This window comes from Symphalangus syndactylus, chromosome 5 (genome assembly GCF_028878055.3).
Source record: "Symphalangus syndactylus isolate Jambi chromosome 5, NHGRI_mSymSyn1-v2.1_pri, whole genome shotgun sequence".
Taxonomy (NCBI): Eukaryota; Metazoa; Chordata; class Mammalia; order Primates; family Hylobatidae; genus Symphalangus; species Symphalangus syndactylus.
Window position 1 is genome coordinate 69,911,075 of NC_072427.2, and position 24,549 is coordinate 69,935,623.

General features: G+C 35.6%; 1 protein-coding gene across 14 annotated transcripts in view; it reads left to right on the top strand.

Moving 5' to 3' along the window:
- CCDC91 (coiled-coil domain containing 91) overlaps positions 1-24,549 on the top strand; it is a 363,108-nt gene that overhangs the window by 280,240 nt on the left and 58,319 nt on the right. For all 14 annotated transcript variants that reach the window (XM_055280261.2, XM_063640331.1, XM_055280264.2 and 11 more), the window contains one exon: positions 15,141-15,254. In XM_055280261.2, the coding sequence (XP_055136236.2) occupies positions 15,141-15,254 (114 nt within the window). The remainder of the gene's footprint in view (positions 1-15,140; positions 15,255-24,549) is intronic.

Consider the following 24,549-nt stretch of genomic DNA (forward strand, 5'->3'; position numbering starts at 1 on the left):
AAAACATGGTAGCTTCTACAGAAGTTACAAGTGTGAATGAGACTTTCTCATTGTTTTCAAAGACATTACAATAAACTACAGAAATATGTCAGATTTATAAATTGTTCCAATTTGAGATCGAGTGAAATATTACAAAGTACAACATGTTGAGGCAGTTGAAAACACAGAGATGGAAATGAGCACAGTGTTTGGTGGATATCAGTTTGACAAATCGAAATGTTTTTTGGGACAGTACTATAAAACAGAGATGGAATTAATATACATGAGCCAATTATGAGAACACTGAAGTCAAAGAGACAAATGTGGATATAATATTATCACAAATAGAATGCCACCAGAGGCTCCACTGGCACAAAAGGGACAAGAGCTAAATATTTTTTATGGAAGATTAACTGGACAGCCTTAAATGTGATGCACAGAAGCAAGAAAAAGTCTAAACATAAGAATACTCTCTAGAAGTTGCTGGAATACTTGATATGCATGAAGAGGGCAGCGTAGCCCGCGTGATGGCAGTTGAAATGGTGAAGAAAGGGCAGATAAACATTTTGAGGGGAAGACTGAACCTGGTGACTGGAAATAGAATATGAAACCAAACATGTCTCTAAGGCTTGAAATTTTGGTGACTGGCAACATTTGCTTCTGATAAATATAATTCAGCATGTCTGTCTCTGGGGAATAATAACAAAAATTGACCATTTTGGGGTAATCCTAGTCAGAATAACAATAAATAAACAAAAAACTTTTTTTTGAAGAAGTGTAGCAAGATGGTGGAATAGAAGGCTTCACCCACCATCCTTTCTGCCCGGACACCAGTTTAACATCTACACAGAAAAAGCACCTTTATAAAAACCAAGAAACAAGTGAGCAAACTACTTGATTTTTACTTTATATTGCTGACAGAGACACTGAAGATGTAGGCAAAACACTCTTGAATGTCTGACACCACCCCTCCCCATCCAGAGAGTGTCTCTTTGCCCTGGGGAGGAGAACCAGCAATTGGGAGGCATTGAACTCAGTGCTGCCCTTGTTATACCAGAAAGCAAAACCAGACCAAACTTACCTGACTCCTGCCCACTGAGTGAGCATTTAAATCAGCCTTAGCCAGAGGGGAATCACTGATCCTAGCAATCAGTAGGAACTTGAGTTCCCCCAAGCCTTACCACCATGGGCTACAGTGCTCTGGGGCCCAAAAGGAATGCAGAAGTCTAGGCCACAAGGACTGCAACACCTAGGCGAGTCCTAGCACAGAACCAGGCCAAAAGTCAGTGGAATGGCGGGGCATGCAACCTACTGAGACACTAGCCAGGATGGCTGAGGTAGTGTGGCATCACCCATCCCCAGCCCCAGGTTGTACAGCTCCCAGCTCCAAAAGAGACCCCTTCCTTCCACTTAAGGAGAGGAGATGTAACAGTAGGAAGGACTTTGTCTTGCATCTTGGATACTAGCTCAGCCACAGCAGGATAGAGCATTGGTCAGAGTCACGAGGCCTCCTTTCCAGGCCCTAGCTCCTGGGCGACATTTCTAGACATATCTTAGGCCAGAAGGGAACCTGCTGCCTTGAAAGGAAGGACCCAGTCCTGACAGGATTTATTCCCTGTCAACTCAAGAGCCTTTGAGCCCTGAATAACCAGCAGCAATACCCAGTTACTACATCAAGGGCCTTGGGTGAGCCTCTGAGACTTGCTGGCTTCAGATGAGGCTCAGTGCGTTCCCAGCTGTGGTGGCTAAAGGATGAGACTCCTGCTAGAGAACAGTAGAGGGAAAAGTAAAGGGGACTTTGGCACCTCAGATACTAGCTCGGTCTCAGTGGGGTAGAGCACCAAGTAGACCTCTAGGGTCCCCAGTTCTAGGACTTGGCTCTTGGATGACGTTTCTGGAACAGCCCTGGGCCAGAGGAGGAGTTCATTTTCCTGAAGGGTGAGTCCCAGCCCAGGCAGCATATGCTACAAGCTAATGGAAGAGCCCTTGGGCCTTAAGGGCACATCAGCAGTTATCTGACAGTACTTTCTGTAGGTCTGCAGTACTTCACATAGGCCTGAGGTGGAGTAGCCACTGGGTGAGGCTCCTCTACCTTTGGAAAGGGCCTCCCCCAAGAGTGGGAAGGATTGTACCTTGGGGTTTGAGTTCCAGCTCAGCCATAGTATAATGGAACACCAGGTATATGTGTAAGATGTCTAAGGTAAAGACTAGATGACTCTAGTCTTTGGCTCCTGAACAGCACCTCTGGATCTGCCTGAGGCCTAAGGGAACTCATTGCCCTGAAGGGAAGGACATAGGCTTGGCTTGCCTTGCCACCTCCTGATTATAGAGCCCCAGGGCTTTGAGTGAACCTAGGTGGTAGCCAGGCCTTGGGCGAGACTTAATGCTGTGCTGGCTTCAGGTCTGACCCAGCACAGTCCTAGGGGTGGTAGCCCCAGCTCTAGTTGGCTCAGAATAGAGATATAAACTTCATTTGTTTGGGAGAAACTAAGGAATGAGAACAAGAATCTCTGCCTTGTAGTTCAGAGAATTCTTCTGGATCTTGTCCAAAACCATCAAGGCTGTACCTCTATGAGTCTGCAAGAACCATAGCATTACTGATATTGGGGTCTCCCCTAAAGAAGATCCAGCTTAGATTATAACATCCGAGTTCCTTTCAAATATTTGGAAAGCCTTCCCAAGAAGGATGGATACAAAAAAGCCCAGACTGCAAAGAACTAAAATAAATACCTAACTCTTCAGTGCCTAGACACAGACAAACATCTGCAAGTGTCAAGATAACCCAGGAAAACATGACCTCACCAAATGAACTAAATAAGACACCAGAGACCAATTCTGGAGATACAGAGATATGTGACCTTTCAGACAGGGAATTCAAAATGGCTGTTTTGAGGAAACTCAAATTCAAGATAGCACAGAGAAGGAATTCAGAATTCTATCAGGTAAATTTAACAAAGATTGAAATAGTTAAAAACAATCAAGCAGAAACTCTGGAATTGAAAATGCAGTTGGCATACTGAAGAATGCATCAGAGCCTTTTAATAGCAGAACTGACAAAGCAGAAAAAAAGAATTACTGCACTTGAAGACAGGCTATTTAATAGCAGAATTGATCAAACAGAAGAAATTACTGAGCTTGAAAACAGGCTATACACAAAGGAGACAAAAGAATAAAAAACAATGAAGTATGCCTCCAGGATTTAGAAAATAGCCTCAAAGGGGCAAACCTAAGAGTTATTGGCCCTAAAGAGGAGATAGACAAAGAGATAGGGATAGAAAGTTTATTCAAAGGTATAATAACAGAAATTCCCAAACCTAGAGAAAGATATCAATATCCAAGCTCAAAAAGTTTATAGAACACTAAGCAAATTTAATCCAAAGAAGACTGCACCTCAAGGCATTTAATAATCCAACTCCCAAAGGTCAAGGATAAAGAAAGTATCCTAAAAGCAGCAAGAGAGAATAAACAAATAACATATAATGGAGCTCCAATATGTCTGGCAGCAGATTTTTCAGTGGAAACTTTACAGGCCAGGAGAGTGTGGCGTGGCATATTTAAAGTGCTAAAGGAAATAAACTTTTATCCTAGAATAGTACATTCAGCAAAATTATCCTTCAGTCATGAAGGAGGAATAAATGCTTTCTCAGACAAAAGCTATGGGATTTTATCAACACAGGACCTGTCCTATAAGAAATGCTAAAGGGAGTACTTCAGTCAGAAAGAAAATGACCTTTATGAGCAATAAGAAATCATCTGAATGTGCAAAACTCTCTGGTAATAGTAAGTACACAGAAAAATACAGAGTAATATAACACTGTAACTTTGGTGTGTAAACTTTTATCCTAAGGAGAAAGAATAAACAATGAACCAATCAAAAATAACGACTACAGGAAGTTTTCAAGACATAATACAATAAGTTATAATAACAAAAAGCTAGTAACTGTGGGGATGAAGTTAAGGCAACGTATTTTCTTTTTCCTTGATTGTTTATTTGTGCAAACAATTTTAAGTTGTTATGAACTGAAAATAATGAGTTCTAAGATAGTATTTGCAAGCCTCATGGTAACTCTCACCAAAAAACATACAATGAACACACAAGAAGTAAAAATTAAGAAAACAAATCATATCACCAGAGAAAATCATCTTCACTAAAAGGAGGGAAAGAAAGGAGGAAGAGGAGACTACAAAACAACCACACACACACAAAAAGGCCAGAGTAAGCCCTTATTATCAGGAATGACATTTAATATAAATGGACTAAACTCTCCAATCAAAAGCTATAAACTGGCTGAATGTATTTTTAAAAAGACCCCTTGATCTGTTGCGTATAAGAAACACACTTCATGTATAAAGTCACACATAGACTGAAGAAAAAGGGATGGAAAAAGATATTCCATGCCAATGGAAACCAAAAATGAGCAGGAGTAGCTGTGCTTAGACAAAATGGATTTCAAGACAAAAATTATAAGAAGAGACAAAGGTCACTATGTAATGAAAAATGAATCAATTAAGCAAAAGGATATAACAGTTTTAAATATATATTCACCCAGCCCTGGAGCACCCAGGTATATAAAGCAAATATTAGAGCTAAAGAGAGAGAGAGAGAGACTCCAGTAAAATAGTAGCTGAAGACGTCAATAGCCCACCTTTAGTACTGGACACATCTTCCACAAAGAAATCAACAAATCAACACTGGAGTTAATATATACTATAAAGCAAATTGATCTAATAGATATTTACAGAACATTTTATTCAAAGGTTACAGAATTCACATTCTTCTCAGCACATAGATCATTCTCGAGGACAGACCGTATTTAAAAATTACAAAATAAGTTTTAAAACATTTTTAACAATTTGAATAATATCAAGCATCTTCTCTGACCAAAGTGGAATAAAACTAGAAATCAATAACAAGAGGAATTTTGGAAACTACACAAATACGTGAAAAGGAAACAGTATGCTCCTCAGTGATCAGTGTGTCAATGAAGAAATTTCAGAAGGAAATTGAAGCATATAATGGAAATGCAACATACCAAAACCTATATGATACAGCAAAAGCAGTACTAAGAGTGTAGTTGATAGCTCTAAGTGCCTACATCAAAAAAGAAAAATTTCAAATAAACAACAATGCATCTTAACTAGAAAAGGAGGAGCAAACCAAACTCAAAATTAGTGAAAGAAAAGAAATAATAAAAATCAGAGCAGAAATCAATGAAACTGACATGAAGAAAACAATACCAAAGATCAATGAAACAAAAAAGTTGAGTTTTTTGAAAAGTTAAACAAAACAGACAAATCTTTTGCCAGACTAAGAAACATAGATATGATCCAAATAAAATCAGAGATGAAAAAGGAGACACTACATCTGGTATCTCATCTAGTATCTATGCTACATCTGGTATCTCCTAGTGGCTACTAGGAGCAACTCTTTGCCTATAAATCAGAAAATGTAGAAGAAATTGACAAATTTCTAGGTACATGCAACCTACCAAGATGGAATCATGAAGAAATTTAAAGCCTGAACGGATGAATAAGAAGTAAGGAGATTAAAGCTGTAAGAAAAAGTCTCTCAGTAAAGAAAAGCCTGGGAACCTGATGGCTTCACTGCTGAATTTCACCAAGCCAGAACTAATACCAATCCTTCTCAAACTATTCCAGTTAATAGAGGAGGATGGAATACTTCCTAACTCATTCTGTGAGGCCAGTATTACCCAATATCAAAACCAAACAAAGGCACCAAAAGAAAGAAAACTACAAGCCAATATCTCTGTTAAATATTGATGCAAAAATCCTAAACAAAATATTAGCAAACCAAATTCAGCAATATATTAAATGATTATTCATCATGACCAAGTGAGATTAACCTTTGGGATGCAAGGATGGTTAACAAATGGAAGTGAATTAATGTGATACAAAATATTGACCAAATGGAGGACAAAAACCATTTGATCATTTCAATCGATGTTGAAAAAGCATTTGATGAAATTCACCATTTCTTCATGATAAAAACCCTTAAAAAACTGGGTATAGTAGGAACATACTTCAATATAATAAAAGTTACATATGACAGACCCTCAGCTGGTATCATACTGAATGGGGAAAACTGAAAGCCTATATTCTTAGATCTGGAACACAACAGGGATGCCACTGTCATCACTGTTATTCATCATAGTACTGGAAGCCCTAGCTAGAGTAGTCAGACAAGAAAAAGAATAAAAGGCATCCAAACTGGAAAGGGAGAAGTCAAATTATTATTTTTTTTTTTTGCAGATGATTTTATCTTATATTTGGAAAAAAACCTAAAGATTCTACTGAAAAAACTATTAGAACTGATTTCAAAATTCAGTAAAGTTGCAGGATACAAAATCAACATACAAAAGTCAGTAGCATTTCTATATGCTAAATGAACAATCTGAAAAAGAAAACAAGAAAGTAATACTATTTACAGTAGGTACAAATAAAACTAAATGTTTAGGAATTAACCTAACCAAACAAGTGAAAGAGCTCCACAATAAAAACTATAAAACACTGATGAAAGAAATTGAAGAGGACACCAAAAAATGGAAAGATATTCTGCATCCATGGATTGAAAGAATAAATATTGTTAAAATGTCCGTATTTCCCAAAGCAATCTGTGGATTTAATGTAATCTCCATCAAAGTACAAATTACACTCTTCACAGAAATAGAAAAAAAAATCCTGTAATTTATATGGAATCACAAAAGTCTCAGAATAGCCAAAGCTATCCTAAGCAAAAAGAACAAAAACTAGAGAAATCACATTACCTGATTTCAAATTATATTGCAGAGCTATAGTAACCAAAGCAGCATGGTACTGGCATAAAATCAGACACACAGACCAATGGAACAGAATAGAGAACCCAGAAGTAAATCCACACACCCACAGTGAACTCATTTTTGACAAAGGTGCCAGGAACATATACTAAGGAAAAGACAGTCTCTTCAGTAAATTGTGCTGAGAAAACTGGATAGCTGTATACAGAAGAAGTAAACTAGGCCCCCATCTCTTGCCGTATACAGAAGTCAAAATTGATTGAAGACTTAAATCTAAGACCTCAAACTATGAAACCACTTCAAGAAAACATTAGGAAAACTCTCCAAAACATTGAACTGGGCAAATATTTCTTGAGTATTACCCTACAAGCACAAGCAACCAAAACAAAAATGGACAAATGGGATCACATCAAGTTAAAAAGCTTCTGTATGGCAAAGGAAACAATCAACAAAATGAAGAGACAACCCACAGAATGAAAGCAAATATTTGCAAACTACCCATCTGACAAGAGATTAATAAACAGAATATATAAGGAGTTCAAACAACCCTATAGGAAACAATCTAATAATCCAGTTAAAAAATAGAAAAAATATTTGAATAGATGTTTCTCAAAAGAAGACATACAAATGGCAAAAACACATATGAAAAGATGTTCAACATCATTGATCATCAGAAAAATGCAGATAAAAACTGCAGTGAAATATAATCTCACCCCAGTTAAAATGGCTTGTATCCAGAAGACATGCAAGAACAAATGCCTGGCAAGAATGTGGAGAAAGGGGAACCCTCATACGCTGTTGGTGGAAATGTAAATTCGTACAACCATGGAGAAGGGTTTGGAGGTTCCTCAAAAATCAAAAATAGAGCTACCATAGGATCCAGCCATCCTACTCCTGGATATATACCTGAAAGAAAGAAAATTAGTGTATCAGTGAAATACTTGCATTCCTCTGTTTGTTGCAGCACTGTTTACAATAGCCAAGATTTGGAAGCAACTTAAGTGTTCATCAATAGATGAATAGATTTAAAAAAAGTGATACTTATACACAACAAGTACTATTCAGCCATAGAAATGAATTATGTCATCATTTGTAACAACATGAATGGAACCGGAGTTCCTAATGTGAAGTGAAATAAGCCAGGCACAGAAAGACATACATTACATATTCTCACTCATTTGTGAAATCTAAAAATCAAAACAATTGAACCCATGGAAATAGATAGTGGAAGGATGGTTACCAGAGGATGGGAAAAGAGTGTAAAAATCCAAAGAAATGAAAAATAGAAATGAAAAGATCAGAAAATTAGACAATCAATTCAAGAAGTTCTTCACATAATTTTGAAGAAAAAAATACAATGCAGGAAATCATAATACTATGTTACTATCTCATGAAGGTAAATCTGGAATTAAAGAACATGAATTTCTAGATTGTAAGACATGAGTTTCTAGATAGGCCTGTAACTAGGTTCATCATGAAATTTTTGAGGAACAGAGCCAAGATACATAAAAGTTCTCAGAGGGAAAAAACAATTTGCAAATTATGAAGACTCAGAATATAATTAGGCTTCTCAATAACCTATGAAATTCTGCAAAATATTTCAACCTAAATACCTATACTTGACCAAACTATCAATTATGTGTAAAGGTACAATAAAGACATTTTACAGAGAAACTAGATATCAAAACTTTTACATCTCATATATTTTTCTCAGGAATCTCCTGGAGGAGGTACTCTACCACAGCAAAGTGTAAACCAAGAAGAAATAATCCACTGGGATCTAGAAAGCTGGGAGATTAAATTCAAGGAATATATAGGGAACCCTCAAGAATAGGACTGAGGGAGATCCCACAATGGACATTTATTTAACAGACCTAGAGAACAACCAGTCCAGTTTGGAGATAGGTCAAGGAGTTCTATCTCCAAGAAGACAAACAGAACATTTCATATCTTTAAGCATATTGAGAAGATATATACAACTAGGAGAGAATTTGGGCATTAACTCATAATAATTTACTCAGGCCAATATAATATAGTTGAAGTGACATTGTTTCGTTTCTTTTCTCTTTTTTTTTTTTTTTTTTTGAGATGGGGTCTTGATCTGTCACCCAGACTGGAGTGCAGTGGCACAATCTCAGCTCACTGCAACCTCTGCCTCCCGGGTTCAAGCAGTTCTCGTACCTCAGCCTCCCTGAGTAGCTGGGACTACAGGCGTCTGCCATCACGCCCGGCTAATTTTTGAATTTTTAGTAGAGATGAGGTTTTGCCATGTTGACCAGGCTGGTCTCGAACTCCTGCCCTCAATTGATCAGCCCACCTCATCCTCCCAAAGTTCTGGGATTACAGGCATGAGCCACCATGCCCAGCCCTTTGTTTCATCTCTGAGATCATGTCTTAAGTGGCCTTACATGCTTTCACACTTTGTTTTGAAACCCTCTTCAGCTTCCATGTGAAAAACCTTAAACTAGTCTATTGGAGAATGGGAGACCACAGAAGGAAGAGACAAGCACTCCTATCTGAAGCCATTCTAATAATAGCCAGCTACATTAGATTGAGTGGCTGATTGCAGATACATGAAAGAGCCCAGCCAAGACAAAAAAGAACTGCACAGCTTAGCCCCTCCCAGATTGCCACCTTGCAGAATGATGACCTAAATCAGGGATTGGCAGACTTTTTCTGCAAAGGTCAAGATAGAAGGCTTTATGGGCTAAGAGGCTTAATTGAGAATATTACATAGGTGCTTATATAATGAGAAAACAATTAACAATTTTTATTGAAATTAAAAATATATTAATAATGGATTACAATTTTTAATATAGAGCTAATGAAAAGAGTAGAATTCTCTTTGGGGTAAGAGGTAAAAATTCCACCCAGTGTGCTAGTATTTGAAATGAGTGATCTAGGGAGGGAAATGGTGCTGTTTATTGAAATAGTAATCAGATACCTAAGAGATTTCAGAATTGCAAATACAGAAAGAAAGCTAAAATTCCATAAAACTACACTTCTCAGGCAGTCATGATATTTTCAGCTACAATAGTGTATCATGAAATGGAATGAATGCCACATCCCCATCAAAAAGTGGGCGAAGGATAGGAACAGACATTCCTCAAAAGAAGACATTTATGCAGCCAACAGGCACATGAAAAAATGCTCATCATCACTGGCCATCAGAGAAATGCAAATCAAAACCGCAATGAGATACCATCTCACACCAGTTAGAATGGTGATCATTAAAAAGTCAGGAAACAACAGGTGCTGGAGAGGATGTGGAGAAATAGGAACACTTTTACACTGTTGGTGGGACTGTAAATTAGTTCAACCATCGTGGAAGACAGTGTGGTGATCCCTCAAGGATCTAGAACTAGAAATACCATTTGACCCAGCCATCCCATTACTGGGTATATACCTAAAGGATTGTAAATCATGCTGCTATAAAGACACATGCACATGTATGTTTATTGTGGCACTATTCACAGTAGCAAAGACTTGGAACCAATCCAAATATCCATGAATGACAGACTGGATTAAGAAAATGTGGCACATCATATACACCATGGAATACTATACAGCCATGAAAAAGGAAGAGTTCATGTCCTTTGTAGGGACATGGATGAAGCTGGAAACCATCATTCTAAGCAAACTATCACAAGGACAGAAAACCAAACACCCACATGTTCTCACTCATAGGTGGGAATTGAACAATGAGAACACTTGGACACATGATGGGGAACATCACACAGTGGGGCCTGTCATGGGGTTGGTGGAGGGGGGAAGGATAGCATTAGGAGATATACCTAATGTAAATGATGAGTTAATGGGTGCAGCACACCAACATGACACATGTATACATATGTAACAAACCTGCACATTGTGCACACGTACCCTAGAACTTAAAGTATAATAAAAAAATATAAAAAAAAATAATAAATGAAACTGTTCTATTTGTACGTTGAGATTACAAACACAGATACAAATTTATGGCATATATACCCTAGATCAGATCAGAGTTGGCTGTGGACATACGATGATACTATATGAGTAATACTTTGCCCATTTAGGACGGAAATGAAAATGTGTCTATTCTTTTCTTTGTTTAGACCAATGTTTAAGAGTTAGCAGCTTTTGAAGATGTTGTGCTAATGAGCTAGCCTATTTACTTTTGATATATCATTTGGGGTGAGGAAAGGATGACTATGTATGAGATTAATAAAGACTGTGTTTGCTGATTCATGTAAGTGGCAAGAAAAGCAACCAATCTACATGCTATTATTGGTAGCTCTTTACATCTTGGGTTGCTGACATCAGCCTTAAGCCTTCAGGGTCCCCAATACCTGGTCCCAGCCTTCCTTTCTTTCCACTTTTTCCAAGAGAGCCTTCATCTGTAGCCAGAAGCCTCAAACTTATACTCAGGTTCTGTTTTTGCGCTCTTGTACCCAATGTCATATAAACTGTTATTCCTAAATAACATTCAACATGAGCTACTTCTACAGATCCCTCAGTCTTCATCTTCTTTCCACACATGAAACACCTATTAAACCTCAAGTCAGAACTCACCTGTTTTTTTAAGGCTTTCTGTGACCATTGTAGACATTGTGATATCTCCTTCCTTATAACTCAAACTAGTGTTACCACCACTCATTAACCACAATGTCCTTTAAGATCTCTTTTAGTATACGGTTATTTCAGTTTCTGTGCATTTGTGTTTTATTTTCACAAATTGGAAACTCATCAAGAGATGGACAAATATAGCTTTCAGTATTTGAGACTATTTTTTACACAAAATAGGTATTTAGGACATATTTGACAAATGAATGCGTGAACAGAGTTTGCTACCAACCACAAACTAGAACCCAGCATAACGTGTGTATCTCATCTTTGCACCTCTAGTTTATCGCTCATTTTCTAAGGTGCATTTCTACAACCACATGTAACTTTCAGAATAGTACATGATTAGATAATATGCATGTATTTTGTGTAGAAACAAAAAATAAGTAAAACATACAATTTCCCCAGAAAATTAAACAACCACATAGTACTATGGTTTACAACCCACAGGCCAGAATTCAGTTAGTTGGTGGTACTTGTTTTCTGTATATAACTGAGCTATGTTTACAGTCCTTAACAAAATTGCCCTGATAAAGGGCAGACAACCACAGGCATTTCACTGGTTCATGATCCTGTGAATACTGAAATGTATGGTAGATTTAATGGATACTAAAGCATAACTATACTTTTAAGCAATAAAGAGAAATTATAACATCTTATATAGAATATCGTATAAGCTTTTAGCCCTGAATGACATTCAACATGATCTATTTAATCATAACAGCATAAAAACTGATTCCAGTCATTTACTTTTAAAAAATAGTATATGGAACTTTCTCCACATTTGAACACTAGTTAGATAATCATTTGGGTAGGATGTTTCTGCATATATTTTTAGATAAAAACATTCCAATATGACTGATGTATTTTCACAAATACAGCATAACATATGTGCAGTTGAGTACCTTTCATTCCAAACTATTCACCTTAGGATAGTGTTTCTCAACTGGAAGCCATCTAGTGGGTAGATACTAGGTATGCTGCTTACACACAGAATGCTCCCTTACAGCAAAGGATTGTCAGTAGTTCTAAGGTTGAGAAACCCTTCCTTAAAGAATATACCATGTTCGGTGGTGGTGTTATCACCAAAATATTTTGAAAAATACTTTTCAGAATTTCCTGTTTGAATGTACTTATTGGTGGCAACTGTTCATTCCTTGCAAGCTATGTTTTATTTCAGATTAATTCTCATGACTCCCAGGAATGATATATTTAATTTATGGAACCAACAAAACATGCAAGCAGATATTCACATACCACTTGCATACATGCAAACAAAATTTATTAATCAATTCTTACTAATTCAGAATTGGGCCTGATTAGAAAGTGGAAGGCTTAAACTTTACTTTTGTATAACATTCAAAGGAATAATTTATACATGAGCAATTTTTCAGGATGAGCTTCACAACCTTGACTGTCACTTAACTCCCAACTGGGGAGGATAGAATCAAGTGAAATTTTGTACTGTAAATGGTCTTTTGCCAGCTCAAAAACAAGAAATGGTAGAGCCTCAAAAATATCAACTGAGAAGGTATTAATAATATAAACACTCAGCTCCCTCAAAAGTGTTAACTGAATAACTTTCACTAACTCTTCATGTTTTTCTGGTTATAGCCCATTTATTTAAATTGATGCTTTTGCTTTTAATTAATATGCTTCTTGTGACAGTTTTTTATCTGCAGTTGTAAAATTTCAAAAGCCCTGAAAACTAAGGATTTTTGTAACTCACCTGTTAGCAAAACCTGACTTGAACTAATGTGTTCATTTATACTTTAGTTTATACTAAAGTATAAATTAAAAGTATTTATACTTTTAATTTACTCATATAATGTGAATATTCATATTCTTCACTACAGAATTATTAACATGTATTTCAGAGAGCTTAGTATGTATGTAGTATTTTTACCTTTCTAAATTTGAATAACTTCAAATTCTAAATTTGCAAGTGTGAAGTCTATAAGAATTATAATAGCAGATGCTGAATAGTTTTATTCTCATGTTTTTCTTTTATAAATTGCTATAGTTTTTCAACTTTAATCTTTTGAAATAATTATGGAAACAACTTTGTACTCTATCAGTGGAACCAACATTTAATGTACTCAGTGATTGAAAATAAAATAGTAAAATTTTTCAAAGACTTTCAGAATTTTCAGTTAATTTTATAAGGAAGGGAATAAAAAATAAGTATACCAGTATTAAAGTGATAGATGGTATAATCAAGCAAATGACAAGAGAAAACGTGTATTGCCAATATTTTAATAAATTAAATGCTCAGCATCACATGGTAATCTTTTAAGAGTACAGGGTAAAATTAGATGTCATTTTCCCCAAGTAAGCAAAGATTCTAAAAACCGATGAAAATAAACGTTATCAAGGATGCAAGAAAATAGCCATTCCTATGGGCTTCTTATGAGAAGAAATTTGTACAAAATGTCAAAAGATATATTGAGTTTAAATCCTTTGGCCAAAAATGATTCCACTTTTTTAATTGGTCCAAAGTAAATATCTGCAATGTAGCACAAAGATACATATGTGGATGTTTGTCACTGCTGTATTTTATTTAAAATGACCAGAATACCCATGATTAAAAATTGGTAAAATAGATTATTATGCAACCCTATAATATAATAGAAATCATATTATAGAAGAATATGTAATGTCTTCAGAAAGTGTCCAAGATATAAGTAAAAAATGCTAGAGTTTAGAAAATAGTATGTACAGTTTATCCCATCTTCTGTATATCCAAGTGTATATATATGTGTGTCTTTCTTTGTGTTTATATTTTTCCACGTTTCCATTTTCTACAGTAAATAGATTTGAAATAGAGAATCCTTTATATTATTTTATATTTTCTGAGTTACATATAAATATCTAAAATTAATTGGGGAAAACTAAGCAAAGTCATACATACAGTCCACAAAGTGAGGAAACTCCAAGAATCAAAACTGAAGCAAATATTCTGAGAAACTCAAGCCATTTTCCGATTGATTGCCTTGATGTCCAATAAAAAAGGTTGGTACCTATAGATGGCAATGAAAAGATTTTGCTTCGTGGCATTCATTCCGTTTCATGATACACTATTGTAGCAGAAAATATCATGACTTCCTGAGAAGTGTAGTTTTACAGAATTTTAGCTTGCTTTTTGTATTTGCAATTCTGAAATCTCTTCGGTACCTGATTACTATTTCAATAAATGGAGAATACCATTTCCCTCCCTGGATCTCTCATTTCAAATACTAGCACACTGGGTGGAATTTTTACCTCTTACTTATGGTGTCCAGCTCACAACATCTTAACCTGGCAAGAGGACCAAGCTAGCTGTAAATCTTACCACACAGACCACACTTGATTATTGTGTGATGGCAAAATTAAACGTGAATAAAACAGCTAGAGCGTTAGAGTGTTCTTGGAAGAATAAACACAAGTTGGAAGTCTTATGTGGATAGTGCAAAATACAGGAAGGCAATGAATCATGTAAACATCAAATGAAAGGTTGGTGAGGAAGCCATTGGAGTCTGTCAGGCACTCCCTGCAATAAATGGCATATTCCGTTCCTTTCCTTTCATTCAGTTTAGGAAAGGGAGTTCTGTGAAATCTCTGACAGATCCCAAAAGATTCTGTAAGTTCTTACTCCTTTGTAAAGGTACACTTTGAATAGAATGAGCCGAAACCCGCTGAAGAGGATTTTTAGTTTATATGAAATGGACACAAATATGTCATAGTGCTTACCTCCCTGACTGTTTTGCCTTCTTCCACCAACAGGAAACTGTTAAGGCAGCAATAATAGAAGAACAGAAACGAAGTGAAAAGGCTGTGGAAGAGGCAGTGAAAAGAACGAGAGATGAATTGATAGAGTATATAAAAGAACAGAAAAGGGTAAGTATCTCCTGAAGAGTTTTAATTTGTGCTTCAGTAAACTCAATCAGTGACTTCCATACAGTAACATGAAATTGTAAAATATTTAAAATGTCCTGTGTCATCTAAATTACGGATCTTCATCTAAGGATATTTTCTGATATAATTATATATTCTGATAGTTATGTCTATAAACAGAAATCCCATCTGTCAGCAAAAAGTTACAGTGAATAATTTCTTGGTAGACTCCTAGAAATAACCTATAGCATTTCCAATTTAGGGTTACTCACAAGGATAATAGACAGTTCTACATTTTTAGAGTCTTTTGCCATACATTTGTTAATTTCTTACAATATTTACAGACATGTGTATGCATCATTGAAGCTTTCTGAGTGTATTAACACCACTGTAGTTCTAATGGGCATAATTACAGTTAGCAAATTCAGGCTCTTCTGCCATAGTGTCATTTCAAAACCATAACTCAGAATATGCTTGTAAGAATTTAGAATGCATATTAAAGCTTTGAAAAAATAGCATTTTCATGCAATGTGGTTTTATTAATGTTAGTCTGAAGAGTAGCTGAAAATAATGGATCTAACTTGATTTGTTGTCTTTTCAATAAATCTTCAGTCCTCTAAGCAATACACAAAATAAGAAACTCTTTAAGATTAGATGTTTACTGTAATCTTCTCTGTAATAAATATATAATAAAATATATAATAAAATTTTTCACATTGTTTTTTAGGATGTTTTCTTTATATGTTTAGTGTATGTTATATATTATATACATATATTTAAGTATTTGTGTGCAATATATAATATATTGCAAACATACTACATTACATAATGTAACAAAACAAACATAAACAGTGTGTATGAGGAAATTTGATAGAATAGCTAAACTTAATTGGTGGCCAAAATGGCAAAATAAATAGAAAATGTATGATAAGCTATTATCCTGCCTTTGGCAGTTCAAGAAGTCCACTAAAAGCTCATGACACTACTTTAGTCCTATACTTTTTTTTTTTTTGAGACAGAACCTTGCTCTGTCGCCCAGGCTGGAGTGCAGTGGCGTGATCTCCACTCACTGTAACCTCTGCCTCCCGGATTCAAGCGATTCTTCTGCCCCAGCCTCCTGAGTAGCTGAAATTACAGGCGCCTGCCACCATACCCAGTTAATTTTTTTATTTTTTATTTTTAGTAGAGATGGGGTTTCACCATGTTGTCCAGGCTGGTCTTGAACTCCTGACCTCAAGTGATCCACCCACCTCAGCCTCCCAAAGTGCAGGGAATACAGGCATGAGCCGCCATGCCCAGCCATCCAGTGCTCTTAACTTGAAGTCAAATTTGGTGTGATACAAAGAAAATCCCCATCTCTTGATGGCTGCAATTAGGTTTCAACAGAGGAGAATTTGTCACCAGAGTAAAAACTTGCTAAGTAGTCTTTCCAGATAAATTAACCACTCACAGAAAGATTTTATATGGGATTAAATCTTTGTACATTTTACCTCAGAGTGTTTTTAAAAGCATTTTCACTCAAATTCCTGATAGATGCCTAAACTTCTAAAGAGAAAATTCTGAGCCAAAGAGTCAATTGGCTTTTCAGGGAGTATTATGTTCTCAGAAAACTCCTATTTCCATATGTGCCTACAAGGAGTTTATTTTAAATAATCTTGTTCAAAAGTAATCATGCAGCAAAGGAATTATAGGTACATTTTATATGCATACAGGGATTGCAATTGTGAAAGAACTTAAGTATCGAATAAATTCAAAGACTTCTTGTGGGTATTTCCTTTTTTATCATCTCTTTTTAAAATTATTTTATCTTAGTAAGAACACTTAACATGAGATCTTCCTTTTAAAATTTTAAGTCTGTAATACTTTATCATTGACTGTAGATGTAGAGTGTTGTATAGCAGAGCTTTAGAACTTACTCATCTTGCTTGACCAAAACCTTATGCCATTGTTTGGGTATTTCCTGTTTCTCTCTAACCCAAGCCCCTGGTATCCACCAGTCCACCCTGACTCTATGAATGTGACTAGTTTAGATACTGTATATAAGTGAAACCATGCAGTATGTGTCTTTCTGTGACTGGCTTATTTCACTTAGCATAATGCCCTCAAGGATCGTCTATGCTGTTCTATATTGCAGAATTTTCTTCATTTTTAAAGCTGAATGGTATTTTGTTGTACATATATATCACATTTTTTATCCATTCATCTGTCAGTGGATATTTAGTTGTTTCCACGTTTTTAGTGTCTTGTCTTAATAATATATGGCCAATCTCTTTTTTTTTTTTTTAATGAGAGTAAGCTCATTTTATTTTTTTATTTATTTTTTTTACAGTTGGGATTTTTAATTTTATGTTTTAGGATACATGTGCACAATGTGCAGGTTTGTTACATATGTATCCATGTGCCGTGTTGGTGTGCTGCACACATTAACTCATCATTTAGCATTACGTATATCTCCTAATGCTGTCCCTCACCCCTCCTCACCAACCCACAACAGTCCCCGGAGTGTGATGTTCCCCTTCCTGTGTCCATGAGTTCTCATTGTTCACTTCGCACCTATGAGTGAGAACATGCAGTGTTTGGTTTTTTGTCCTTGCCATAGTTTACTGAGAATGATATTTTCCAGTTTCATCCATGTCCCTACGAAGGACATGAACTCATCATTTTTTATGGCTGCATAGTATTCCATGGTGTATATATGCCACATTTTCTTAATCCAGTCTATCGTTGTTGGACATTTGGATTGGTTCCAAGTCTTTGCTATTGTGAATAGTGCCACAACAAACATACATGTGGATGTGTCTTTATAGCAGCATGATTTATAGTCCTTTGGGTATATACCCAGTAATGGGATGGCTGGGTCAAATGGTATTTCTAGTTCTAGATCCCTGAAGAATCGCCACACTGACTTCCACAATGGTTGAACTAGTTTACGGTTCCACCAACAGTGTAAAAGTGTTCCTATTTCTCCACATCGTCTCCAGCACCTGTTGTTTCCTGACTTTTGAATGATGGCCATTCTAACTGGTGTGAGATGGTATCTCATTGTGGTCTTGATTTGCATTTCTCTGATGGCCAGTGATGATGAGCATTTTTTCATGTGTTTTTTGGCTGCATAAATGTCTTCTTTTGAGAAGTGTCTGTTCATGTCCTTTGCCCACTTTTTGATGGGGTTGTTTGTTTTTTTCTTGTAAATTTGTTTGAGTTCATTGTAGATTCTGGATATTAGCCCTTTGTCAGACGAGTAGGTTGCAAAAATTTTCTCCCATTCTGTAGGTTGCCTGTTCACTCTGATGGTAGTTTCTTTTGCTGTGCAGAAGCTATTTAGTTTAATTAGATCCCATTTGTCAATTTTGGCTTTTGTTGTCATTGCTTTTGGTGTTTTAGACATGAAGTCCTTGCCCATGCCTATGTCCTGAATGGTATTGCCTAGGCTTTCTTCTAGGGTTTTTATGGTTTTAGGTCTAACATGTAAGTCTTTAATCCATCTTGAATTAATTTTTGTATAAGGTGTAAGGAAGGTATCCAGTTTCAGCTTTCTACATATGGCTAGCCAGTTTTCCCAGCACCATTTATTAAATAGGGAATCCTTTCCCCATTGCTTGTTTTTGTCAGGTTTGTCAAAGGTCAGATAGTTGTAGATATGTGGCATTATTTCTGAGGGCTCTGTTTGGTTCCATTGATCTATGTCTCTGTTGTGGTACCAGTACCATGCTGTTTTGGTTACTGTAGCCTTGTAGTATAGTTTGAAGTCAGGTAGCGTGATGCCTCCAGCTTTGTTCTTTTGGCTTAGGATTGACTTGGCGATGCGGGCTCTTTTTTGGTTCCATATGAACTTTAAAGTAGTTTTTTCCAATTCTGTGAAGAAAGTCATTGGTAGCTTGCTGGGGATGGCATTGAATCTATAAATTACCTTGGGCAGTATGGCCATTTTCATGATATTGATTCTTCCAACCCATGAGCATGGAATGTTCTTCCATTTGTTTGTATCCTCTTTTATTTCATTGAGCAGTGGTTTGTAGTTCTCCTTGAAGAGGTCCTTCACATCCCTTTTAAGTTGGATTCCTAGGTATTTTATTCTCTTTGAAGCAATTGTGAATGGGAGTTCACTCATGATTTGCCTCTCTGTTTGTCTGTGATTGGTGTACAAGAATGCTTGTGATTTTTGTACATTGATTTTGTATCCTGAGACTTTGCTGAAGTTGCTAATCAGCTTAAGGAGATTTTGGGCTGAGACAATGGGGTTTTCTAGATATACAATCATGTCATCTGCAAACAGGGACAATTTGACTTCCTCTTTTCCTAATTGAATACCCTTTATTTCCTTCTCCTGCCTGATTGCCCTGGCCAGAACTTCCAACACTATATTGAATAGGAGTGGTGAGAGAGGGCATCCCTGTCTTGTGCCAGTTTTCAAATGGAATGCTTCCAGTTTTTGCCCATTCAGTATGATATTGGCTGTGGGTTTGTCATAGATAGCGCTTGTTATTTCGACATACTTCCCATCAATACCTAATTTATTGAGAGTTTTTAGCATGAAGGGCTGTTGAATTTTGTCAAAGGCCTTTTCTGCATCTATTGAGATAATCATGTGGTTGTTGTCTTTGGTTCTGTTTATATGCTGGATTACATTTATTGATTTGCGTATGTTGAACCAGCCTTGCATCCCAGGGATGAAGCCCACTTGATCATGGTGTATAAGCTTTTTGATGTGCTGCTGGATTCAGTCTGTCAGTATTTTATTGAGGATTTTTGCATCAATGTTCATGAAGGATATTGGTCTGAAATTCTCTTTTTTGGTTATGTCTCTGCCAGGCTTTGGTATCAGGACGATGCTGGCCTCATAAAATGTGTTAGGGAGGATTCCCTCTTTTTCTGTCGATTGGAATAGTTTCAGAAGGAATGGTACCAGCTCCTCCATGTACCTCTGGTAGAATTCGGCTGTGAATCCATCAGGTCCTGGACTCTTTTTGGTTGGTAAGCTATTGATTATTGCCACAACTTCAGAGCCTGTTATTGGTCTATTCAGAGATTCAGCTTCTTCCTGGTTTAGTCTTGGGAGGGTGTGTTTGTTGAGGAATTTATCCATTTCTTCTAGATTTTCTAGTTTATTTGGGTAGAGGTGTTTGTAGCATTCTCTGATGGTAGATTGTATTTCTGTGGGATCGGTGGTGATAACCCCTTTTATATTTTTTTTTTATTTTTTATTTCATTTGATTCTTCTCTCTTTTCTTCTTTATTAGTCTTGCTAGTGGTCTATCAGTGTTGTTGATCTTTTCAAAAATCCAGCACCTGGATTCATTAATTTTTTGAAGGGTTTTTTGTGTCTCTATTTCCTTCAGTTCTGCTCTGATTTTAGTTATTTCTAGCCTTCTGCTAGCTTTTGAATGTGTTTGCTCTTGCTTTTCTAGTTCTTTTAATTGTGATGTTAGGGTGTCAATTTTGGATCTTTCCTGCTTTCTCTTGTGGGCATTTAGTGCTATAAATTTCCCTCTACACACTGCTTTGAATGTGTCCCAGAGATTCTGGTATGTTGTGTCTTTGTTCTCGTTGGTTTCAAAGAACATCTTTATTTCTGCCTTCATTTCATTATGTACCCAATAGTCATTCAGGAGCAGGTTGTTCAGTTTCCATGTAGTTAAGCAGTTTTGAGTGAGTTTCTTAATCCTGAGTTCTAGTTTGATTGCACTGTGGTCTGAGAGACAGTTTGTTATAATTTCTGTTCTTTTACATTTGCTGAGGAGAGCTTTACTTCCAACTATGTGGTCAATTTTGGAATCGGTGTGGTATGGTGCTGAAAAAATGTATATTCTGTTTATTTGGGGTGGAGAGTTCTGTAGATGTCTATTAGGTCCACTTTGTGCAGAGCTGAGTTCAATTCCTGGATATCCTTGTTAACTTTCTGTCTCGTTGATCTGTCTAATGCTGACAGTGGGGTGTTAAAATCTCCCATTATTATTTTGTGGGAGTTTAAGTCCCTTTGTAGGTCACTCAGGACTTGCTTTATGAATCTGGGTGCTCCTGTATTGGGTGCATATATATTTAGGATAGTTAGCTCTTCTTGTTGAATTGATCCCTTTATCATTATGTAATGGCCTTCTTTGTCTCTTTTGATCTTTGTTGGTTTAAAGTCTATTTTATCAGAGACTAGGATTGCAACCCCTGCCTTTTTTTTTTTTCCATTTGCTTGATAGATCTTCCTCCATCCCTTTATTTTGAGTCTATGTGTGTCTCTGCACGTGAGATGGGTTTCCTGAATACAGCACACTGATGGGTCTTGACTCCTTATCCAGTTTGCCAGTCTGTGTCTTTTAATTGGAGCATTTAGCCCATTTACATTTAAAGTTAATATTGTTATGTGTGAATTTGATCCTGTCATTATGATGTTAGTTGGTTATTTTGCTCGTTAGTTGATGCAGTTTATTCCTAGCCTCGATGGTCTTTACAATTTGGCATGTTTTTGCAGTGTCTGGTACTGGCCAATCTTTATTTGAGCTCTAAATCTGAATGAGAAATTATATAACAAAGCAAACTCATTCATAAGATTATTTTAGACTAACATTTCTTTGGTTGAGATGGATGATTTTTCTTAAAAGAATTTTAAAGATAATGTTACTTTTTTGTCAAAGGGAGTTATGTGGCTACCATAAGAAGTGCCTATAATAAGAATAAGAAATGCCTTTTTAAGAGATATCTGTTCCCCACATGAAGCAAATTAAGTTTGAAAAGAGCTGACAGTGAACTCTGGCATTTAGTCTATGTGTTCTTGCAAATCATACTAAAGGCCTAGTATTCACTTGTATTAGTCAGTAAATCAGTTACCACATGTAGAGGCATTATTAAAATAACAGCAAGGAAACCATGACATTAGCTTTCATTTGCACTGAAGTTCTACTTCTCTTTGCTTGCTTCCTTATATATGAAGGAGAATAAATCTAATACCTACCTTACAGAGTTGTTATGAATTAATACATGTAATAAAATAGCAGCTACAGTAAGGACTCAGTAAATATGTGTTATACTTATCATCTTTACCACATTATTTACAGAAAATAGAAACAACTAGCAACATTATTGTTGCTAATTAAAAAATGTGCTCTTTAGAATAGTGTTTGGTGTTCTATTTCCTCTGAATTTATAGTGTGAATTCTAAAATTTTATTTCACTTCTGTTACTAATTCACAGAAGATTAAAACTGATTTAATCAGTACACTTGCAGGAAATTTATTACTTCCACTTTGGGATTTTGAAGTTTTATTAATAATATACACTGTGGCATATTTTTAATATTTGAATGTTTGTATCTTTCCAAACAGAAAAGCTATAAAAAAAGAAAGTCAATAAATGATCTGAAATGAAAGTAATTACTAGACCTCTTTATTATGTAAATTTTAAAAAATTGAGATTCTCTATATTCTTCTTTTCCAAAAATGTATTTCAGTATTTTGAGTTAATTTTTATGAATATCTTGGGGTTTGGAAAATTTTCATACACAAAAAAGATATCTCAGAGCTTATACACCCATACTTAGGAAAAACAAAAGTTTTTTAGCAAATTCATAATCTTCTTGTCTGTTTCCAAAAGACTGAATTAGGGCAACTCACATCTACTTCTTCCTTTGGAAGATGGATTTCTATTTACATCAGAGAAGAACACATTTCCAGAACAAAAATTTTCCTTTCCCTTCTCCAGGTTTTTTTTTTTTTTAACTAAAGAGTCAACTTGAGATTTTCAACATTAGACAACTTAAAAGCCCGATAGACCTTGTTTCCAACTGAGCTTGAATTTCAGTTTGTGAAGTAATCTGTTCTTGAAGTTTTTGAAAATCTTTGAAGGAAGAAGTGTACTGTTGTATTGGGTCCTACCTTTTATGTCTTTTCTCTTAATAGTCTTTCATTAGACATCATCATACTTTTACCAAATTCATTAAAAGTTTGAAATGAAGATTTTTCCCCTACATCCTTTTTTTGGTCTTTTGCTTTTAAAAGACAGAAAAACACAGAATGAAAAATTCAAAATGCTTAATTTTTGAAATAACTTACGAATTATCTAACAATATAAAACACAATGGATTTACAAATTGCTATATGAGGTTACATAGCTCTGTGTATCTAAAATTAATAAGTACTTAATCAGTTATCCATTCCTGTTGAGTAGTAAAATTGTACTCAGAATTATACTAGAATTAAAGTTAGAATTCTGAGAAAATTTTAATTTTAAATGCCATTTACCAATTTTTATGTGTCAAATCAGTAGAGATGTCACTAAACTTTAAAAATACTAGTATTCGTCTGGTCTAAACATCTTAGGACAGAGGGGCTACCTGTGCATGTACTAATTAAGTAAATTATAATTTACATTCAAATTACATCCTAAATTATTTACTAAGTCAGATACATAGTACTTGCAATATTAGTCCGAGTCATAATCATAACCAAAAATTGCTATGTAATGAAAATATCCAAATAAGGAGAGCTTTTAAAATGATCAACCAGAAAGATAATTTAAATCAATGATGAATTAGTTTTAGTAATAAAAATGCCTTTTTATAAGAATTCTACCTCATAATCTTTTTAGAAATTTCTCTGTAAAATCTATCATGCTAATCCTGAGGAAAAAAAAGGACCATTACATTGAATTTACAACTTTACTGTGGAATCAAAAAGATAATCTGCAGCCTTAACACTCATAAATTTTCCATTGAACTTGGCAGAAATTATCTAATTTTAATGGATTTAGACATTTCCAATATAACTTATATAATAGAGAAGAAAAGGCAAACAGGAAAACCTAAAAAGATTTAAAAATATATTTAATCTTTCTGTGGATCAGCAAGGTACCTGCAAGTACAGTGATTTGCATTGAAAGACCATATTGTATTTTATTAACATGTAAATTTTGGTTTCAGACTCTCTTCAATCACTGTAAATTCTATAGCAGAAGTTGCAAACTACAACTCATGGGTCAAATCTGGCCTGCTGCCTGCTTTTGTAAATAAAGTTTAATTGAAACACACATTCACATCCATTCATTTTTGTATTGTCCACTAACTGGTGTCATGCTTCAATAGCAGAGTTGAGTAAAGAGAGACCATTGGGACATACAACCCAAAATATTTACTACCTGGTTCTTTAAAGAAGAATGTTTATCAACTCCTGTTCTAAATCATAAAAATTATCTTGCGGGGAAAGTTTCTTCCTTTCAGCCCTTTAAAATTTTTATTCGCTTCTTATGCCTCAGGGTAACTAGACAATTGAAGTCTCTTAGGTGCTATTCTGGAGAAGATTTCTCTCTATGTATT